The sequence below is a fragment of the Diospyros lotus genome, chromosome 3 (assembly GCF_014633365.1).
Source record: "Diospyros lotus cultivar Yz01 chromosome 3, ASM1463336v1, whole genome shotgun sequence".
NCBI lineage: Eukaryota > Viridiplantae > Streptophyta > Magnoliopsida > Ericales > Ebenaceae > Diospyros > Diospyros lotus.
The window spans coordinates 39,760,182-39,780,867 of NC_068340.1; the positions used below are offsets into that span (position 1 = coordinate 39,760,182).

At 32.3% G+C, this 20,686-nt stretch overlaps 3 protein-coding genes across 5 annotated transcripts in view; all 3 read left to right on the plus strand.

The window, feature by feature from the left end:
- LOC127797295 (heavy metal-associated isoprenylated plant protein 21-like) overlaps positions 1-1,247 on the plus strand; it is a 65,676-nt gene extending 64,429 nt beyond the window's left edge. For both annotated transcript variants that reach the window (XR_008022173.1, XR_008022174.1), the window contains exon 3: positions 1,018-1,247. The gene's annotated coding sequence lies outside the window, so the exon portion shown is untranslated. The remainder of the gene's footprint in view (positions 1-1,017) is intronic.
- LOC127797296 (uncharacterized) overlaps positions 1-20,686 on the plus strand; it is a 92,613-nt gene that overhangs the window by 1,817 nt on the left and 70,110 nt on the right. The window lies entirely within an intron of this gene.
- On the plus strand, positions 14,866-19,673 carry LOC127797290 (uncharacterized protein At1g66480-like). Its single transcript, XM_052330059.1, has 3 exons — positions 14,866-15,507; positions 16,308-17,112; positions 19,236-19,673. The coding sequence occupies exons 1-2, from the start codon at positions 14,923-14,925 to the stop codon at positions 16,365-16,367; spliced, it is 645 nt and encodes a 214-aa protein (XP_052186019.1). The 5' UTR covers positions 14,866-14,922; the 3' UTR covers positions 16,368-17,112; positions 19,236-19,673.

The following is a 20,686-nucleotide window of genomic DNA, read 5'->3' on the forward strand; positions in this document are numbered from 1 at the left end:
ACCTTTAATTAACCCCTAAACTAAAATTTTGTCATATTTCCTCCCTCTTTCAACCATTTTTTTCATCATCTTAAGTCTTTTGATTAACTAATTAAGAGATAATGACTTAATTAGCAGTGATAAGTAAAACGAACACTCTCTAACACATTATATTAATTTATACACATCAAACTAAATATTTACATCTCATCCCTTGTAATAACCATAAAAATAAGAAAAAAAAATCAAATTTCCCAAATCCTGAACCCTTTTTCTCTCTTGCCTTTCTTCTTTATACTTTTTCTCTTGGTCATAAAACCACCACCACTATCTTTATCTTTTTCTTTTTTTTTGTTCTTTTTGCTAGTCATCGCCACTATCATAGCCACTCTTATTTCCCTAGCTATCTGCAAATAACAACACCCTTGTTTTTCTTTTCTCTTTCTTCTCGATGGTACCTAGAGTTTCAATTGTGACAGTGACGACAGCTAGAGATATAGTTGATGTTGGTGAGAAATTTGTGAAGATAAGTAGGGCAGAATCCAATAATAGGCTTGGAGGGGTGGTGATAGCAAGTGGAAAGATAGGGGTGGATGGTGTCACAAATTTGAGAGTTTAGGTTTTTTTTTTATTTTATAATTTTCAATCTATATTGCCAAAAATTTACATAAGCGGATTCTTAGACTATTAAGAAATATGGTCTTTAGTCTCTCAACTAAAATTTTGACATATTATCATTATTTAGTTACTTAAGTTCTTGGTGTTAGTTTCCGTTAAAGCATGAATTACACATATGTTATAGGCATGTAAAGGAAGGGGACATAAGATAACGAAAAGAAATAGTTGAAGGAGGAAATATGTCAAAATTTTAGTTGAGAAATTAAAAGTCACATTTCTTAATGGTCATAAATACTCTTATGTATTAAGCTTTTTTTTTAAATATCTCTAGGGCCTTTCAAATTGCATGCATTTGGCATCTTTAATTTTCTTTTTCATTTTCACTTTATTTGCCGTGATTTTGATATTTGATTAATGTAGACATATAAAGCAATAAAGGAAGGAAAATGTAGAAGAAACGTAAAATATCTCATATGGGTCAAAGAAGGAGAAGAAGAAAGAGGAATAACAGAGAAAAGGGGATTTGATTAATTCTTCACGACTCTGATTGTTGCAAGAGGTGTTGCGATAATATGACTGGTTGGGTTGGATCTTTTCAATCTAAATTTAACGGGCAATCTTATACTTTTGTTGCTCAATCTGAAATTTCTAAGTTATTTGGACTTGAGTTTCAATAATTTTGAAGGCTCTCCCATTTCAAATGTCTTAAGTTCTAAGACAAGTCTCATACATTTGTATCTCCTAATATTTTTACTTATTGAAAATGAGATGCATTTATTGTTACTTAACCATTATCTAATGATGATATTATCTATTATTTTAATATTTATCTCCCAACATTTTTATAAATAATTGTCGTATTCACATGTACTTATTTGTTTATTTATATATTTTTTAATTTTATTGATAATATTTCACCACATACATAACAAATTTATTGGTAATATAATAGAATCAGAAATGCTATTTAAATAAGTCAATTGTGACATAGAAAAGTATGATTCAACAAGGGCTTATTTTATAGCAATTGATTAAGTGAAAACTTATTGTAAAGCAACTGCGGGACTCTTTTATTAAAAAAAATTTGGAGACATGCTTTTTTTTAATTTATTGATGATATGAAGAATCGTATATATATCATCACAATTCTAATAATAAATTGTATCCACAAAAGGTTTGAGAGGTCAACTGCAGATTGAGTGATGCCATCTTTTTAAGATATTGCTTTTTTATATGTATTTTTATGAAGTCAAAGTTTATCTTTATGTAGATCATGGTTTCGTCGTGGTTGTTGGAGCAGATATTGTTTGGTAATTTCTTATATATTGTAATAAAAAGTTCATCTTTATGTTTTTGACTTAATTTTGATGATGAGTATTTTTACAAAACTTTAATAAGTATTAAAAAGTGTAAACTGTCCATTGTCTCTCTTAAATTATTAATTAATTTCATCAAATTGTCGACTATTTTTGTCAAATCTAGAAAAACTATTGATTACCTTTTACACTTCACAAAAACTATTGGCTGTGTTTTTAAAATTTTAAACAAATTATCGACTATTTGAAAAATTAATAGTCAATCAGTTATGTTTGAAAAATTACTAACAATTATTTTTCTATAAACTATCTTTTTGCGTTTTGATCTCAAACGACTAATTTTTTGTTGTGAAGGTTGAAGGCTATAAATACAAGATTTTTGGCCTTTAAAAAGATCATGAAATATAAGAATCCATTGAAAAATCATTTATATGAGCTTCGAGTGTCTTCCTCGTCAATTTTAGAATCTCATTTGTAAATCTATCCTAGAGAAGATTTGTTGTAAGGGAAAGGTTGTGAAACTTTGTGAGCTAAACTTCTACCATTATGTTGAGTAGGGTGTTAAAAAGTTTAAAGTATAACTCTTGGGTATTAGATTTGCTAGTTTTTAGTAAGAGAAAAACTAGTAGATTGAAGGTTGTGATTCTTTATTCATAAAAAAATAAAATTTGGTTGTGATCTTGAATCCAAAAAAAGATCTTTTTAAAGGTTTGATATTCACTGATGAAGAAGATTGAAATTAGTGGATTAAAATATCAAGTAGAGATTGAGCATTGGATGTAAAATTAAGGAGGAACCGAACTACTATAAATCTGAATTTAACTTTTCTCTTTCTCTTGCTCTTTAAATTTTAGGAGGTACTTGATATTTGTGAAGTGTTGGAATTTATATTGAGTTGGAATTTATGAACATATTTATATTTATATTACGTGTATATTTTATTCACCACACACAATTTATATTAGTATTTGAGATTAAAGTAAAAAAATTCAAAAATCTAATTCAACTCCCCTCGTGGCGTTGGCTCATTACTTGGGCCAACATATGTCTCATATTTATGAAAATAATTTATTACTTATTCTATTGGCTGTTTACGTGTAACCTTTTTTTGAAAATATTATTTTTATAAACAAATATTTGAAATGACAATTTTATCCAATTCAATGTGTATTCGATAAATTTGATCAATTTGAGAGTGATATGTGTTGAGTTACATAGATCTTATCATATGCGCAGCGGAAATTAAAATTTAATTTGGAGGTATCCCGTTTTTCAGAAATTATGCTTTAATAAAACGAAGGCATAAACGAAAAATACCTCTTTGATGAAATCTTATTTCACCGTTAGATTTCCCGCCGTATAATCCTCCAAGTGTAGGATGCCGAGTCGGTCCACCCGAAATCACTTCTATTCAAGAATATCAAAGAGAGAAGATAAGTAGAAGAAATTTTTCACAAAAATTTCTAACTTACCTCTTGGATTCAAGAACACTTCTCCAAAATTCTCTCTACATTCAAGTGAATCAAGAAGACACTTATGAGAGAAAATAAGAGTTTGGAGCTATTTATAGTTCCAATTAAAAATTATTCTTCATTAAATGGGTTGGGCTTCTCAAGCCCATTCCATTTAATGCAATTGGACCAAGCCCAATCCAATGGAATTTATTTGAATCCAATAGTGCCATTGGCCAAGCCTAATGTACTAGCAAAAGGCCCAACCCAATCTATGATTAAATAATTACATTCATAATATAATTATTTAATTATTCTTATTTATCCAATAAATAAATGCACTATAATTAGTAATTATAAAATTACTAATTTATTTATTTTCTCTTTGAAAGTAATTTCTTTTTGGGTGGGACTTTCTGGGTCCACAAATAAATTGGCAACAAGAATAATCAACAATTAATTCTCGTAAATCATGAGTGACATCTAGCAATATATCATGATTGCCCAATTTATTGTGAAGCGGGTATTGTGAACATTTTACTACGTTATCATATAATACGATCCTTCTATCATCCTATATCCCGACAAGATATGAGATCATGGTCAGTAGGTCGAATCTCTTAATCTTGTCATATGACCAAATCCAAAATCAATCTTAACAAATTATGACACAACCCGTATGGAACAAATTCCATCGTCATATTACCTCGGCCAAGGATTTATCGTCAAGTGATTACTGGATCGCATAGGATATCTTCCTCATAAATCTCGAGGTGATAGATTCCATGTCTAATGCACACATACCTCATGTATCACTGAATCAGGCACATAGATACGTATGATTATCCTTGATTAGAACAACCACATGATATCGTTGATATCCTAATCCACCAATACACAGATATCCATGTCATCTCAGGTCTAAGGACTAGTTGTAAAATCGCAGCTAACATTAAATCATTGACCCGTGAGAAATAACCCATGTGATTTAATGTTAACAGTCCCGTTCAGTGAACTCGTTCTTGTAACGAGCACCCACTTATCTTCCTTCTATAGCTCATACAGAATGGCACGAGACTCACCAACCTTATCTTTCAGTATCTCATACTGAAACAAGGAGGAAGACAATGTGCTGGCCTTTACGAGTTGCTATCATCCATGATAGGAATTCTATGGCCAGGAACATGTTTATAGTATAACAAATTGTGGATTATCCGTAACTCGTATTCTTAACACTTAAGAATGGTATCCACTTCTTATTATACTAATGGATATATGTTTTATAATTTAAACTATATTGTAATTTAAATAAAAACATAAACTTGTCATTTAAATAATATTTAAAGAATTACAAGATCGAGTCCCTTTGTGTCACTGGAACTGGTCTTTAGGGCTCATATCTAACAATATGGACTTAAGATTTTTTTTTAATGGGACAGGTATGAATTGAAAAAAAAAAATACCTACATGGTAGATAAAAGGAATGGGTATAAGGCCAATAGAATGTCACCTTGGAGTAGTTTATATCAATTTTTGATCATGATTGTTGCTAAGATGTAAAATAATTTTCAACTTTTAAATATAATGTTTGAAAATTCAATCATAAATTGTATATAAAGGAAGAATAACAAATTCCAAAAATTGTGTGTTTAAAATTTTAATTAAAAATCGTATTCAGTACAAAGAAAATTATGTGTAATTTTTTAATATTAATTGTGTAATTGTTTCATATTTGTGTACTTGGTCAATTTTTTCAACATGGAGGTCATTTTAGTTTTGTTTAAAAATGATGTTAAAAATGATTTTTCGTTAAAAATAAAACTACAAGAAAATTAAAGTGGTGTTCTCTTCGTGTTTCAATTTTCAATTTTGAGTTTTGAATTCATTTTCAATTTTATATTTTGAGTGTTTATTTTGAAATTTTTAAAAATGCATTTTTTTTTTGTTATTCTAAAAAATTATTTGTCAAAATAAAAAATTGGAAAACGCATTTACTTTGAAATTTTGTAAAATATTATTTTATAATATTTTATTTAAAAGATTTGATTCAAAGTAAATTATAAATATTTATTAATAAGTTATAAATTTAATTTAAAGAATTTAAAATATAATATTAAAGATAACTAATAATTTAATCATATATAATGTATTAAAATTACAAAGTACTTTCTAAAATCATTTTTAATTTGACTCAACTATTAATTTCATAATAAATTATTTTTATCTACAAATTGAAATTATCTACGGATTTAGATTACCACAACATAAATATTAAAAAATATATAAATTATAAATCATAAAATAATAAAATATTAATTTATTCAAAATTTTAAAAATATCATTGAAAAGAAAAAATTAATAAAAAAATTATATTACATATTGAATGAGCGTGTGGGGCAGTGAAGGAAGAAAGAAATAGCAGAGGACGTTTGAGGCGGTGAAGGAAGGAAGAAATGGTAGAGGCGATGGCAGAAGGAAGAAATGGCAGAGGACGGTGGTGGTGGCGGACGTGGACGACGGATCTGGGTGTGGCGGTGGCGGGCAGATTTGGGTGAGGAGAGCAGTAGCGGGTGATGGCGATGGCAAGCGAATTTAGGCGTGGTGGTGGCGGTGATGGATAGCAGTGATGGCAGTGGCAAAAACAAAGAGAGCTAAAAATGAAGAGGGTTTGAAGGGAAAGAGAAGGGAGAAGATAGCTGGAAAATAAGGTGTTTTCCGCATTTTGGAATCACTTGAAGGTTTTGGCTGAAAATGGCCAAAACGTGATTTTCCTATTTTGAGTTTTGTGTGTAAATTTTTTTTGTGTTTTGAAAAATACATTTTTGAAAATGAGTAAATAAACGCGTTTTAGGTGTCTTGAAAAATTGAAAACAGAAAATGGTCGAAAAATAACAAAAAGAACAGGCCCTAAGTATTTCAAATTATAAATTTTGAATGAATTTAGTAGATTTTAGCCTTCATTCAATTTTGAACGTGTTTTGATCAAGTCATTAGTGTCCTTCTCTTTTGTTTATTTTTTATTAATGCTATATATTTGTGTGTGTGTGCGCGCGATTGAGTCATTATAATTGAATAAACACTATTATTATTAAAACTACTACTTATACATAATGGATGATCGAAAAATATCAAAATTACAAAAATACCCTCACCTGCAATTGCTTCCCCTTCCTTTCCCTTCCCATGGCTACCCTCTCATTTCTCCTCTCTCTCCTCTTTTCATGGGCACCTCAAGCAACCACCGACAACCGTCACCTCGCATTGATCGTCGTACCGCCATCGCCCACTCCACCGTCGACAGCTGCTACAAGAAAACAATGAGTGATTAAAGCATTTTCTACTCCTTATTACTAAATTATAACTTCAATGTTAAATTATAACTTCAAGTCAACATCATTGTGCATTTATGGGTCTTCTCTGTATATCTAGCTATATACAGATTTTTTATTTAGGGTTTTGTTGCTTGATATGGGCAGATGTCATTGAACAGTCTAAGTCACAATGAGTTCGATTTTGAGTTCCTAGGCTTCACCACCGGTGAACCCTATTTGGTTTAAACCAATGTTTATATTAATGGCATCGAAAATAGAGAACAGAGATCCCCCGATGAAGTTCGGACTTCATCCTTCCATGGAGACTTATTGCTCCAATAAAGTCCGATCAAACTTCATTAATGGAGTTCGATCTCGGGCTTCATCCATGGCCGTGATGAAGTTCTCCAATTTGCGACTGAGAAGTGTCCAGAAATGTCAGTGATGGTACGTGCATGCGACAGGGAGCTGTGATCGATCAATTGGGGGGGGGGGCAATGGCAATGCAAGCTGGGGTGCAGGTAGGGGTGATGGTGGCGGTGGATTTCTCGAGATTGGAGAATTTTGTGGAAGTGATTTAAGAGAGATATTTTCGTTATTTTATCATGTATGTAAGATTGTGTAAATCATGTAGCATTGCCCATTATTATTTTGACTTGGAAAGTGCTTGTTTTGCTCTCAAATATTTTATATATTAAAAAATACTTTTAAGATGATTTAAAATGTCAAGAAGCAATTGTCATTTCTTAGACGTCAAATAACCCGTGTTTTTCTTTATTTCAAGTTAGGAGGATGTAATTTATCCTAATACTCAACTAATTTGTATGGAGATACATGCACCTAAAAATTCTCTTAATTTCCTAAATTATTTGGTCAATTAAATTTCATTTCAAGCTTAGTGAAGTGGTGAAAAATCCAGTTCCAAATTGATGAGCGGAATATAACGTAAGACTTAATTTGTATGTTCCTTCAAGTTCAATTATTTGCAAGAGAAGGAGAAAATTCAAGATCAGGACGGCTGCTCCTGTCATCGACCGCTTCCAGCGGCGTATTGCTACAATGGGTACTGTTTTGTGTTTGCTTTCGCTTACGCTTTCTTTATCTTCTGCGTCTTTGATTTATGATGGTATTTTCTGATGAGATTTCATGGAGAAGTAGTTCTAAAGAAACAAAAATTCAAATAAAAAATCAACCTTAATTTGTTTATAATGATATCAATTTAAAAATATGCATTTTAAGTTTCTAATTTTAAAGCTCGTTTTCTGTTGGTGGTGACAGGAAGAATGAAATTCTGTAGAATACTAGTTTGCTTTTGCAATTACTGCTTAAATGGAAAATTCAACTCAAAAGGTGTACTTGCTTGTCAACGTCTGATTATTTCCTATGTTTACTTTTGGACTGAACCAGCCCAATCTTGACCCTTGATCCACGGCTCAATCTTGGCTCTCGGTGCATGGCCCATTCTTGGCCCTTGGCTCCTGGCCCGTTCTCGACCCTCGGCCCAAGGTCTGATCTTGGCCTTGTGCCAGCCTGCAACAACATTATTGCAGCTCTATGTTGAGTATTTTCACGCTCGTTCAAGATCTTATTCTCATTAATGAGGATCTCGTCAACATCATGCCACCATTAGAGAGCTCTGTCGGTGTAGAATATCCAGTCCTATCACCCTACGAACGCACGATCCATGCATGTAGGAGGACCTTTTCTCCTTCTATATAAATCAACTCTCTCCAATAGCCAATGTTTGTTCTCTTTTAACCTACCCATATTCTACTAATTTACTCTCTTATTCACTTGAGTGTCAGCGTGCTTGCAAGTGTCAACCGTTCTCCTGACAGACCGATCGTCGGAGCTCGCTCCTTACTATTACAAGCTCCTGTTCGACCACCACCCCTTTTGGGCCGAAAGGAACAACTTTCCTTTCCCCTCCATTATACAACTCTTGATGGCCTCATAAAACTGTTCTATTTTCTGGAATTTCTAGTTTTACATTATAAATCATAAGAAAAAGATGGCAAGTTTTGACACTTCTGATGAAATACGAAGAAAATGAAAAGTTTGACATCGACATCAAACGTAGCATGTCCTCTATTATTTAGTCTCCATGCCTATTGGAAATTAACTAGTTTTATGGAAATTCAAAATCCAGTATTTCAAATTCAGCTTCTCAGTGGTCAAATAAAACCATGTATGCTAACATCCATGATGATGATTGATGAATAATATGATCCTGAAAGTAGTCTCAACTTTTATGATGATTATGCTGCCTTTGTATAACATGGTATTTTCTGTTCCTATTTCGTCTGAACTCACTTCAATGCTTCCATATTGGAAGAAATGGGATTCCCATAACACCTTCTGCTAATGGGAATCATCTGAAACCTATTTAGATATCTTTCTTTAGCAATAAAAGCCTAGCATTTAGAAGTGGCGATTAACAATTTAATTTTGCAATCTTGTTTATCTGTATCTTTTCAGCTGCTGAGCATGCTTTCAAGGAAATACTGACCAGTCTCACCAAGCCAGGGGGTGGTGAATTCGGAAAATTCTATAGTTTGCTTGCTTTGACTGATCCAAGGACAGGTAATGCTTTTGAGCCTGTTTTGGGATTTAACTTTTAGCAGTTTACTCCTCCCCTGCTAATTACTGCTTGCCCAACATACCAGAAGTTCCCCACATTGAACCTGCTTCCTTTTCCTGTAATAGATCACATCCTCTAGAGGAACTTAAATGAGCCTTTCATTTAGCATTTTGAGATACTTTAGTTTGTTTAGGCTTTTGATTTCTGTTCAAATGAGGCCTGCCTGTTTATTTCTTATTCTTATACATTGTAATTGATCCGTAAAATGTAATGCCATGTTGAAACTAAGGCTTAGTTGCATGTCAGTCTCAATGGAATTTGTCTTGCCCTGCATGATGTTTTGGAGATTATCAACATTGAGTAATTGCTCCCTGCAGTTAGCTTCAATGCTCCTTTTACCAATTCAATGGGTATTCGATAAATTTGATCATTTTTAGAGGGACATGGACTTAAGATTTTCTTTAATAGCACAGATATGAATTGAAAAAAAAAAATGCCCACATGGACTTAAGATTTTGGTCATGGTTGTTGCATGGACTTAAGATTTTGGTCATGGTTGTTGCCAAGATGTAAAGTAATTGTCAACTTTTAAAATTAGAAGCATAAATATATATAGTGTTTGAAAATCTGATCATAAATTGTATTTGTAAAGGAAAAAATAAGGAAATTCCAAAAATTGTGTGTTTAAAAATTTAATTAAAAACCGTATTCAATACAAAGTAAATTATGTATTAAGATTAATTGTGTAATTGTTTAAGATTAGTGTACGGTCAAATTTTTCAACATTTTGGTCATTTTATTTTTGCCAAAAAATGATGTTAAAAAAGATAAAGTGTCAAAAATAAAATTATAAGGAAATTAAGTATTCTAAATTATAAATTTTGAATCAATTTAGAAGATTTTAGCCTTATTTAAACTTTGAGCGAGTTTTGATTAAGTCATCCATGTCCTTTTCTTATGTTTATTGATTGTTTTTTATTAATATTATATGTATATGATTGACTCTTTATAATTGAATATAACATATTGTTATTTTGACTTAGACTATGTTGGTTTTACTCTCAAATATTTTATATTAAAAAATACTTTTAAGGTTGTTAAAAAGCTCATGGGAAGCAATTGGCATTCTTAAATGCCAAAGAATTCGTGTTTTTCTTTATTATCAGTTATGAAGTCTTCGATGTAATTTATCTTAATAATCAACTAATTTGTACAGAGCTAATGTAGACTTAATTTGAATGTTACTTCAAGTTCAATAGTTTACAAGAGGAGAAGAAAATTCATCTATTTTATAATTCATTATATAGAAGTTTTATGTAATTTTTTTATATGTGAAAAATGACATGACCCATTTATATATACACATGTATGTATATATAATTTCAGTTTAAGTATTAAAAAGTCAATACAAATTATACGGTTAATGGCTCGACACATTAACAGAGGTAGAAAAATGAGATTTTGAGAAAGAACCATTATTGAGTTGGCATAATCGATTTAGAAAGAAAAATCTATAAAAGTCGGACCCATACAAGGCTTTTGAGACATTCTAAATTTTCGAACAAAAATATATTTTTTTCTCTTTGTGAGGACAAATTCTAAATGTTTAGAACAATTTACTCTATTTCATAATTATACATTATTTTAAATGAAAAAAACTCAGAGATCTAAAGTTAGTGTGGTGATCAGTAACTAATCTGATTTAATAAATTCTATAGGTGTAAAAATTCAAGCCGCATCAATTATATTTATATATGTTTTCAACCACCAATATCTTGGGAGATTCCACTCTACCGATGATCAAGTTCAGCCCGTATTTATTAATTATTTGTGATTTTTTTAATTAATTATTATATTATTTAGATACTATATATATTCACTGTAGTTCCTCCACGTGTCAAGAACCTATTTGGTGGCTTTGAGGGACCAAATTAGCTTGCACACGTGGAGTCATTAACTGAACCAAGTGGTCAGCCAATCAAATCACGTGGCATAGGCAGGTGCCGGGAAGTTAGGGTAAATATATTATAAGACAGTGAATGTGACATAAGCCCGAAAATAACGTTTGCGACGCTAAAGCAATGAAAGAGTTGAGTTGGTCCAAGCGATGAAATTTTGATCGTATCAAAGGTGGTGCCGAGTCAAGCAAATTAAGCTACCGCCGTACGTCAAACCACCTGCTTGAATCTACGCCGCCATTAACGCCATACACTACACGCCACATGCAGGACCACTTCAACGTCCAGTCATTGTATTCTTTTTCATACGTAGCAAATAATTTAAAATGTTTGGGTCGAAGATTGAATCTTTTTTTTTAATTATTTTTTGCATTCAAAATCAGATTGAACTCATACGGTTTTGGCTCCGATTAGGTATTTTTGTTCGGTCCGATTCGATCTAATTTCTCAGTTCAAATTGAAATTTGAGCACCTCTATTAAATAATTTAAAATATTTATTTTTAAAGGGTGTGATAATGTTTAAACCAACAATCTCATATTAATTATTAGAGGGCTGACTTTGTTATATATGCATGATATATTTGAAGACATTCTCTGACACATGTATATAGTGGTATAGTTTTTTTCTTTGGGACTAAAAAGTGAAGTCCCCTCACCTTAAGATCCCATAACTCAGTCTCAAAATTTTTATAAGAGAAATTAATCACGAAACTCAATAACAAGATTCAAATATGAAACCCTAATCGATATAGTTTTCTTTCTTGTTTCTTTGTTTGTTGTTTAGTTTTTTTTTTAATATTTCTTTATAATGCTTAGAGTATACTTTAGCATAAAGTTATTATAAACATTTTTATGGTTATTTTTGTTTAATAATTTTTTTTATTTATAAAAAAATAAAAAAAATTAAATAAAAGTTCATTTAGAGATGTTCAATAATAGCAGTTTCTTCTTTAATTTTTTAGGTAAAGCTTTAAATAAAAGGAGGTAAAATTTTTGAGAAATTAGTTATTGTTTAAAATTATGTGATGGCATTAATTTTTTATTTTTTAAAATAAAATATATAAAAAATATTTTTAAAAAATACTTTAGGGACACAATTTCAAAAATCTAAAACATAATACTTGTTTATTTAATAGTATAGATGAAGAGTGAGTGGCCACATAAGCAGAGTCGGTCCTAGATTTTTTTGAGGGGCAAGACAAATCTTTTCAAGTGTGTCTCTTTATATAAATTAAATAAAAAAATAAAAATTATTAATTAATTAATTTTATTAAAATTATAAGAATTTACAAAAAATAAGAAAGAATAATTTGGGGCCTCATTAAAACTTTGTTTGAAAAAATTCAATAGGACAAAATCCTAAACGAAGAAAAAAGAGTACCCTGCTTTATAAATATTGCATTAAAAAATGAAAACTACATATTTAAGTCTACATTCTTCCTCTCGAATCTCTGTAAACATTTATTGATTTGATCAATCTTCCTTTCATCTAGGATTGTCAAAAAATATCCGAAAATCGATGAACCGGATCAAATCGGACCGAACCGTGCCTTTTGGATTGGTTCTATAATTAGGTTCTGATTCTAAAAAAATTAAGAATCGATATATTTGATTTGGTTACTGAGTTTTTTTTTTTTTCAAATCATAGTTCGAACTGAATCAGAACTGATATTATACTTATATATATTATAATTTTTTGGGTATATATATATACATATGCATAAATAGTATAACTTTTTAAGAAACTAACGAGATTCCTGAACTCTTTCATTTCTAGGCTTTTATACGTTATTGCTATACTAAATGATCGATGTAATCTCATTTGATGAGATAATATATGAATTATTTTGTTCTATTATTACTTCAAGATTTGAAGCATTAATGAAGTTATAGGTTTATTTTAATTAAAAAATTTATTTATAATTTCATTTTTGCGAAAATGTTTAGAAACTAAATGTTAATTGGATAGAATCGAAATTGAACCGAAACCGGTCCGGTGTGACGGATTGGTCATGATTTGATTTTATATATGTAATGGTTTGGTTACGGTTCTTATTTTTTCAGAACCATTAAAAATAATTCGATTACTGGATTTTTATAGAACTTGACCAATCCAAACTGTTGACACCCCTACTTTCATCCTCCACAATTAATGGAATAAAAAACAATCATTACATGTACCAACAAAATAAAAATAACAATGAAATCTTTTTTTGACAAGGTATAAGAGACAACTTCTTTTGTTAATTTTTTTTTTATTTTTTATACATATATATATATATATAAATTTAAAAAAAAAAATTGAACACCCTCAATTGTGGGCGCTAGAATATAGCCCTGGCGCAGGGCTGGCTCTGCCCAGGAGCCACCCTTAATAACAATCATTATATATTTTTTATAATATAGTATTAGGAAACAACTCACATAATTTTTAACCAAATTATTGTAGAAAAAAAAAATATTAAAGCCCCCGTTCTCTCTGTAAAATAATGGTTTATACTATGAGTATGATTATTCATCTTAATGATTATTTTTATGAATATACTGAGATTATCAGTATAATTATTAATGTTAGACAACTAAAGTTAATATAATATTTAAGGAAGTTGTTTCTTTTTAAATAAATTTAGGTGGCCGATGATGTTTTTTTCTTAATAGTTGTACATATCTTGATATTAGAGTGATTGTATATTTTTATTAGTTATTTAGATCTTCTAATTTATTTTTTTAGTGTGAGGCTCGGAGTCTATCATAGTTTAAAATTATAGACGTTTTTTAATTTTAATAAAAAAATTATTTATAAAAAAATTATTTAGAAATATTAAATGTAACGAGGAGGAATAAAATTAATAAATTAAGTGACTATTAGTTAAATAAAAAATAAATACATATATTAATACATAAGTTATACATGTATAGCTTATATTCCATTTTTAAAATAACGGATTACCCGCGTAGCCAAATTCTCGTTGCCGGGTCAAACCAGTTGCCCATTTTAAAAGATAGGGATAAAAAATTAAAATTTGTATAAAGTTTCATACACAATAGATGTCTTTTACTAATTATATACATTGAGAAAAACATGCTCATTACCTAGTTAAAAAATATAAAGATATTATTTTATGGGTAAATTCATTAGCTCCCACAATAATATATAAATTACTATTAAGTAATAAGAAATACATAAAAAATTATGTATAAATCTATCAAAAATAATGATAAGTATAATAGTTGTAATCTTTGGGCATAGCTCGAATAATAAAAGATGGGCCATGATATATTGGTGTCAATTTAGTGGGTTACAAATTTAAATTTTAGTCTCTTTTAAAGCATATTCTGTGATTTATTTTTTCTAACAGAGTCAGGAGATTGAGCGCTGGCCTAAAGGTTATCCCAAATATGATATTTGTAATAATATTCCGTGTTAAGATTTTATATATTAGTATTGATACCATACATAATATAAGATATAATATCGGTACAAAATGTTATTAATTAATACTTAAATACAAAGAAATGTTATTTTCCCTCGTTGTATAGTGTTTCTCTGACCAATCCCAATTATCCCGGGCAACAACGACGACTGGGAAACTAAAATTCTTATCTTACGGTGACCGTTTCATATCTATAAATATAGACCAATTAAGCCATTAATTAGCAAGAGTAATCCATAATCCGGATTGATTTCTCGCCGGAAAATCAGCCAAATGGGTAACAGCTTAGGAGGAAGAAAGACGGCAAAGATCATGAAAATAGACGGCGAGACCTTCAAGGTGAAGACGCCGGCGCAAGCCATGGAGGTGACAAAGGATTTTCCCAGCCACGTTTTGCTGGAATCTGAAGCAGTGAAGCATTACGGCTTCCGGGCGAAGCCATTGGAACCGTGGCGGGAGCTCAGGCCGAGAAGGCTGTATTTTCTGGTGGAGTTGCCGGATGATAAGGCGGCCAGGAGGGTGTGTTCGGGGATAAACATGGGCGCCATGGAGCGGCTGGAGAGCCTGATGCTGGCGAGGAGGTCGGCTTCGGATCTTTCGCAGGTGAAGCCGCCGATGGTTATGGTGGAGGAGGCGGAGGCCGGGGCCGGGAGTGTGAGGGTGAAGGTGAGGCTGAGTAGGGAGGAGGTGGCCAGGTTGGTGGCTGAGAGTCAAGACGAGGCTGAGGCGGTTGAGAAGATTATGGGCCTCTGCAGGGCGGCTGACGGCGGCGATGGCTCGGCTCACCGCCGGCAATTAAATTGTAAGGAGGCGGATGGCCATGATGGAGCAGTGAAAGGTTGCCTGAAACCGCGCGGGGTATGCCAACCTTCCCATATTCCTCCTTTTTTTTTTCATACATTAATATTATTTTACTAAATTATAACAAAAAAATCATCTTAAGCCCTAAACATTTTGAGGTCTCATCTCCAAATCTACATGTCTATCAGATTTTAAAGATTGAAGGGATTTAGTTAGTCATCTTTGTCAAAATATAAATTGTAGATGTTTCTCTAATGGTTTCATTTCTTCTTACTTTACATATCATCAACTGATCATTTTGAATGAAAAAAAATTATATTATAGCAGCTGTAAATATTATCTCTTTGCTTCGGCTTTGATAGCCCACACAAGTTAATAAGAATTTATTTAATCTCTTAAATAATTTAAAAGAATCCCTTCAATTAGCTTGTTAAAAAAGAATTAAGCTATTAAAATTAAAAATGTTTAGCTTTTACCAAGTCTTGACAAATCAACTAATTAAACTCAAGTCTTTATGTGTACTTTGAACTTTTCTTCAGACCCAATCTTAATTAAGGCAAATTAAATTGATGTTTAATTTATTAGTACTTTAGTCAATTGACTAAGGACAAATTTACATAAAGTCTCTCAACTTGCTATTTCCAAGTCCCTTTCATCCACCTTAATTAATCCTAATCATGCCATTAACCCATTTCACAAATGAAAAAAAAAAGTAAGCAATTGAGTTTACATAAACTAATTATAATTAACAAATGCGTTACCAAATAACGATATTAAAAGAATGTTCTTAATATACGAGACTACTTAAAAGTTTATTTGTCGATATCTTACCATTTGGCTTACTTTGTCTTTTGCAGAAGCGAGTTGGTTTCTCGCCGGTTAGGGATACGGACGTCCGGTTAGTGGCAGCATCTTAGAAGAAAATTACCAAAAGCTCCACGTGGGTAGCTGATTGGATTATTCTTAGCCACCTTTGTGTAGAGTACATGTAAATGCGAGTACAGGGTTTGTGACGTCTAAAAGGTTTTGGGTTTTTGTCTTCTTTATATTATTGATTCATAATAAAAATATTGAATAATTTGAATGTAAATGTCTTGTGTATGGAGATTTAATGGACCCCTTATGAGCATCTCTTGAAAGTATTATTCTAATTTAGTTTCAGATTAATCGGGTCTCAATCCACTCATAATATGCAATCGATTTTCAGTCCAATTAAATCTAGGGGCCAATCCGTAACTAAAAATTGGTTGTAATTAATATAATAATATTATTTATTAATAATATATATATTAAAGTAAAAATATTTTTAGATTTACCACAATTTTATAGTTCCGAAAATTGTAAAAAGAAATAAAACGGCCCATCCGAATAATGTCACCAAATGGGCCAACCCGATCCAATGGAGACCTATACTATACATTTGCTGCCTTCTCATAAAGCGGCCACGTGTCTTCCGCTGGACGTTGATCGAGAGCATTCGCAGAAAAGCCAGGGTCCTGCCGGAAAAGTTAGCGCCACAGCCGGTGGGGGGGATAAATGGCGTCGTCGACATTGAAGCCTGTGAGTTGCGCTCTCTATTCAACAGGCGGAGCAAATCAATCGCACGTTCGTGCCCCTAACCCTAAGACGTTGATCGCTGTGTCAGCTATTCGTCCAGATCAGGTTCAAATTCGCCAGTTTCATTCATATATATAAAGTACAGCTGATAATATCAGTATTCCTGTGTTTTGTTTTGTGCGTTTTGGTTAGTGAGTGGTGAATCTGGTGATTGATCTCTTTGTCGGTTCGTATCTCTCTTCCGTCACCGGGAAACCAAAACTTGCGATCTTTTGCTGTTTCTGTTACTCTTTGAAGTTTGAACTACTTCTCCGTGATCTTTCATTCCTTGTTGAGAAACAATACATCTTTGCATAAGCTGAGCTACGTCACGCTTCAAACTGTGCCAAGTCAATTTGATCACTATCTAGCCAATAAAACATATCTCAGTAAGGATTTTGGATATGGAATTTGTTTGTTGTGATGAAACTAGAGAAATAGAGCTCTATGGTGATGTATGGAACGTCTTGTGTTTCCTTCCCAATGAATAGACTTTAGTCCACAAAGTTAGAACAACATCTGCCTCAATGCCGCAGAGAGGAACCTGCTCTACTGCCAACATGATGCAAGCACTGGATAGATTGGTAGGGCTGGCCCAAGGACCAGATAGATAGATGGCCCCAAACAAGGAAGAAGAGATAACTAGGGATGCCACTCAAGCAGGGATGATGGATGCCACTCGATGTCACTAACCGTGGATGCGACTCAACGTGACCAAGACATTTGAGTTTGTGCTAGCTGTTTCCTTGCAATTCTTTATTCTTGTTCTTGGGTGTCCAAATTCAACAGTGCATTTCATTCCTGGGCTTTCCAGCTCAAATGTGACATTAACATTTTAATGGGTTTGTGTGCAAATTTGCATCTCTCTGTTTTTCTTCTAATTTGAACAAGAAAAATTTAAAGCTTGAAGTTTCTTTAAAACTAAGCTTTGTTTGACAAATAGTGCCTCATATTGTTGGATTTATAGATTCGCTTTCCAGATGTTTTCTGTTGTTCAATTATGCTTTCGAAGGGTACCTTCATGAACTTGAGGTGTTTTCGCTCTGTTACTCTAGGATAATGGGGCCAAATTTAATTGGTCTCCATCCACATGGTTGAAATGTTTTTGTTTCCTAACAAATTGATTTGAAAGAATGTTAAAAAACCTAAATTCTATTTCCAATAAAACAAATGAAGCATACTGAAACACTTTCAAAGCTGAGAAAATTCTGGCGTCCAAATTTCTAGGAAGGTCTTTCTAGAGTCATTGTTATTTCCCTTTTATATTGGAAGAAAAAATTGGAGAACAAAGAAAAATCTGATATTTATTAGAAAAACAGAGAAAATGGAAAGCATTTTTGCATTTCTCTTTTATATCCTTATTACTAGAACCTATTATTATCGTGAACCTCCTTCTAGAAGTAAACATGAAAACATTTTGTTTGTGAGGTTTTGGTTTTGTCCATCTCTATTCAACCATATTTCTACTCCTGTTGGAGAAAAAGGAAAATAAACTTTAACCAAGTTTGCACAAAGGACTTTATCACATTGGGAATTCTTTCTTCTTTCTTTATTTTTTAGTATTTAATTTGTTAAAGTTGAGGTCAAGCCTTGGAGGTAAGGTTGCTTTTTGTGATTGAAAGGTCTGGATTCGAGTTGTTGAAACAATTTCTTTGCATAGAAAATGTAACGCTGCATAAGAAAATAACTCTCCCCTGATCCTTATAAAAGCAAAGATCCTCATGCACATTAGACGCTCTTTTTATTTTAATTTGTCAAATTTCATTTGGTTGGAGCCTTGTGCATGTTAAGAAGGTATGTACTTGTGTCTGAGGGTTTGGATTTTTTGAGATCACACCAGTTGGATTTACAGTGGCTGATTCCATGTCACATTTCCTATAGAAGATATAGATTAGTTGCTGGATTACCTAGTACTCCCTGCTGATCTCAGGCTCTCAGCTTCATACCACACTACAACAATTTCTGGTTATTTTGCTCGACCAGCTGTAGAAGATATATGTTTATTTTGTTTACCCTTACCAGAATAGTGATTAAAGGTTTTATTGCTAGCTCGGCTATTAAATTCATAATGTTTGAACATGTTAGGAAGCTTTGTTGTCTAAAACTAAGATCAAATTAATGAAAAATGGCACCTCATGGTTTGTTCCTTGTTTGCGTCAATTGACCACATTCGTTTGGCTTTGTTGTAGGCCAGAAGGAAAGAAGAGGAAGATCAGGAAGATGTTAAACCCTTCACCATTGCCTCGCGGAGAAATATGATGCTGTGTTTGGCTTCTGCCCCGCTGAGCGGGATGACTCTTTTCATAAGACCTGTCGAAGCACGGGTTGGGAGGAGGCTCGAGAACAAAAGGAAGGCAAGGGAAAAGCTCGAGATGCTTAAGGAAAAGGCTGGGAAGTTGAAACCTAAACCTGAAAACAAGGAATAGAAGACACTTTGACCACCATGAAAGGAGAAAAAAGCTTGCTAAATCCCGGCCGCCTCTAGCAATTTCCAGGTGCTATAAGAAGCCTAGCTTGAATGTTGAATTCAAGTAACTGTCCCCCTCATGACACACTGGCTACGAACAATGTTTGATGGCTTCTTCAAGTATATTAGAGCTACTCTCTGGTAGCATTGAGTTGGATGATATTTGTTTGCTGCAAATCTGTCTCTGTTTAGATGTGTGATAATCAGAGTATTGTAGACAAGGTCATAGAAATAACTGGTGAGCTGTGATATATCTAAAAATTGCACTTGTGACGCGTACACCAAGCCACCCTTGGTTTCGGTCCACTTTACTAGGCCACTTCCGGCCTTGGTCTACTTCACCAAGCCATCCTCGGCCTTGAAGTTCTACTAGGCCCAAAACGGGGTCTTTCACAAATTTGAGAGCAAATCAATTCAACTTAAGGGTTGAATTATTCTAATTCTTTTTTAGGATTATGGGATAAGTACAACTATAACAGGGGTTATTTTTTATAATTTAGTGATTCATCCAACTCTTTATAAACTTGAGATAAACATTTTTATTAAAATTTTAAAAAGACGGTCTTAGGGGACAACTTACTGTCCTCAAATCTGTATAGGATAAATTATTTTTAAACAACAATCAATAAGAAAACCTAATCCTAAGCAAATAGTACAAAAGGTAAGCATTCTCAATAATGATCTCAAGTTCTCCATTTATTTATTGTTGCTCCATGTCTGATTTAAATATTATAATAGCTTTTTTGACCAATCCTGAGGTAGTCTTATCGTTTCTTTCTATAGAGAATCACCTTGAGAATCAGAAGTTTAAGCCACTCTTCCATCTTATATTTTTTTTTCATAAATATATTAATATTTAATTTTGTACATCATTAAGCTGATATCATATAGTAAAATTTATGTTTGTAACGTTGTTTTTATGATAACAAAAACGTGTAATGGAATGCCATTGCAAACGGATGACTCAAAGATGAGGGTTTTTCATATGTTGTAAATAATTCATTCACGACTAGATAAGATTAGAAAATACTTTGTGTCTAATTATCTAAAATTTTTATTTTTTATTTAAAAAAAAGAAAAAAAAAATCTAACTCAGTATAAATTCTTGTCTTCTAACCAAACCTCTAGTCCAAAAAGAGTGACAGGGATGTCCCACGGGCATAATTCAACAGT

Bases quoted from the DNA above. Each gene is read 5' to 3' on its own strand.
- LOC127797290 (XM_052330059.1), top strand. From the start codon at position 14,923: ATGGGTAACAGCTTAGGAGGAAGAAAGACGGCAAAGATCATGAAAATA. The intron at 15,508-16,307 runs GTATGCCAACCT...TGTCTTTTGCAG, and splicing joins GTTGCCTGAAACCGCGCGGG to AAGCGAGTTGGTTTCTCGCC.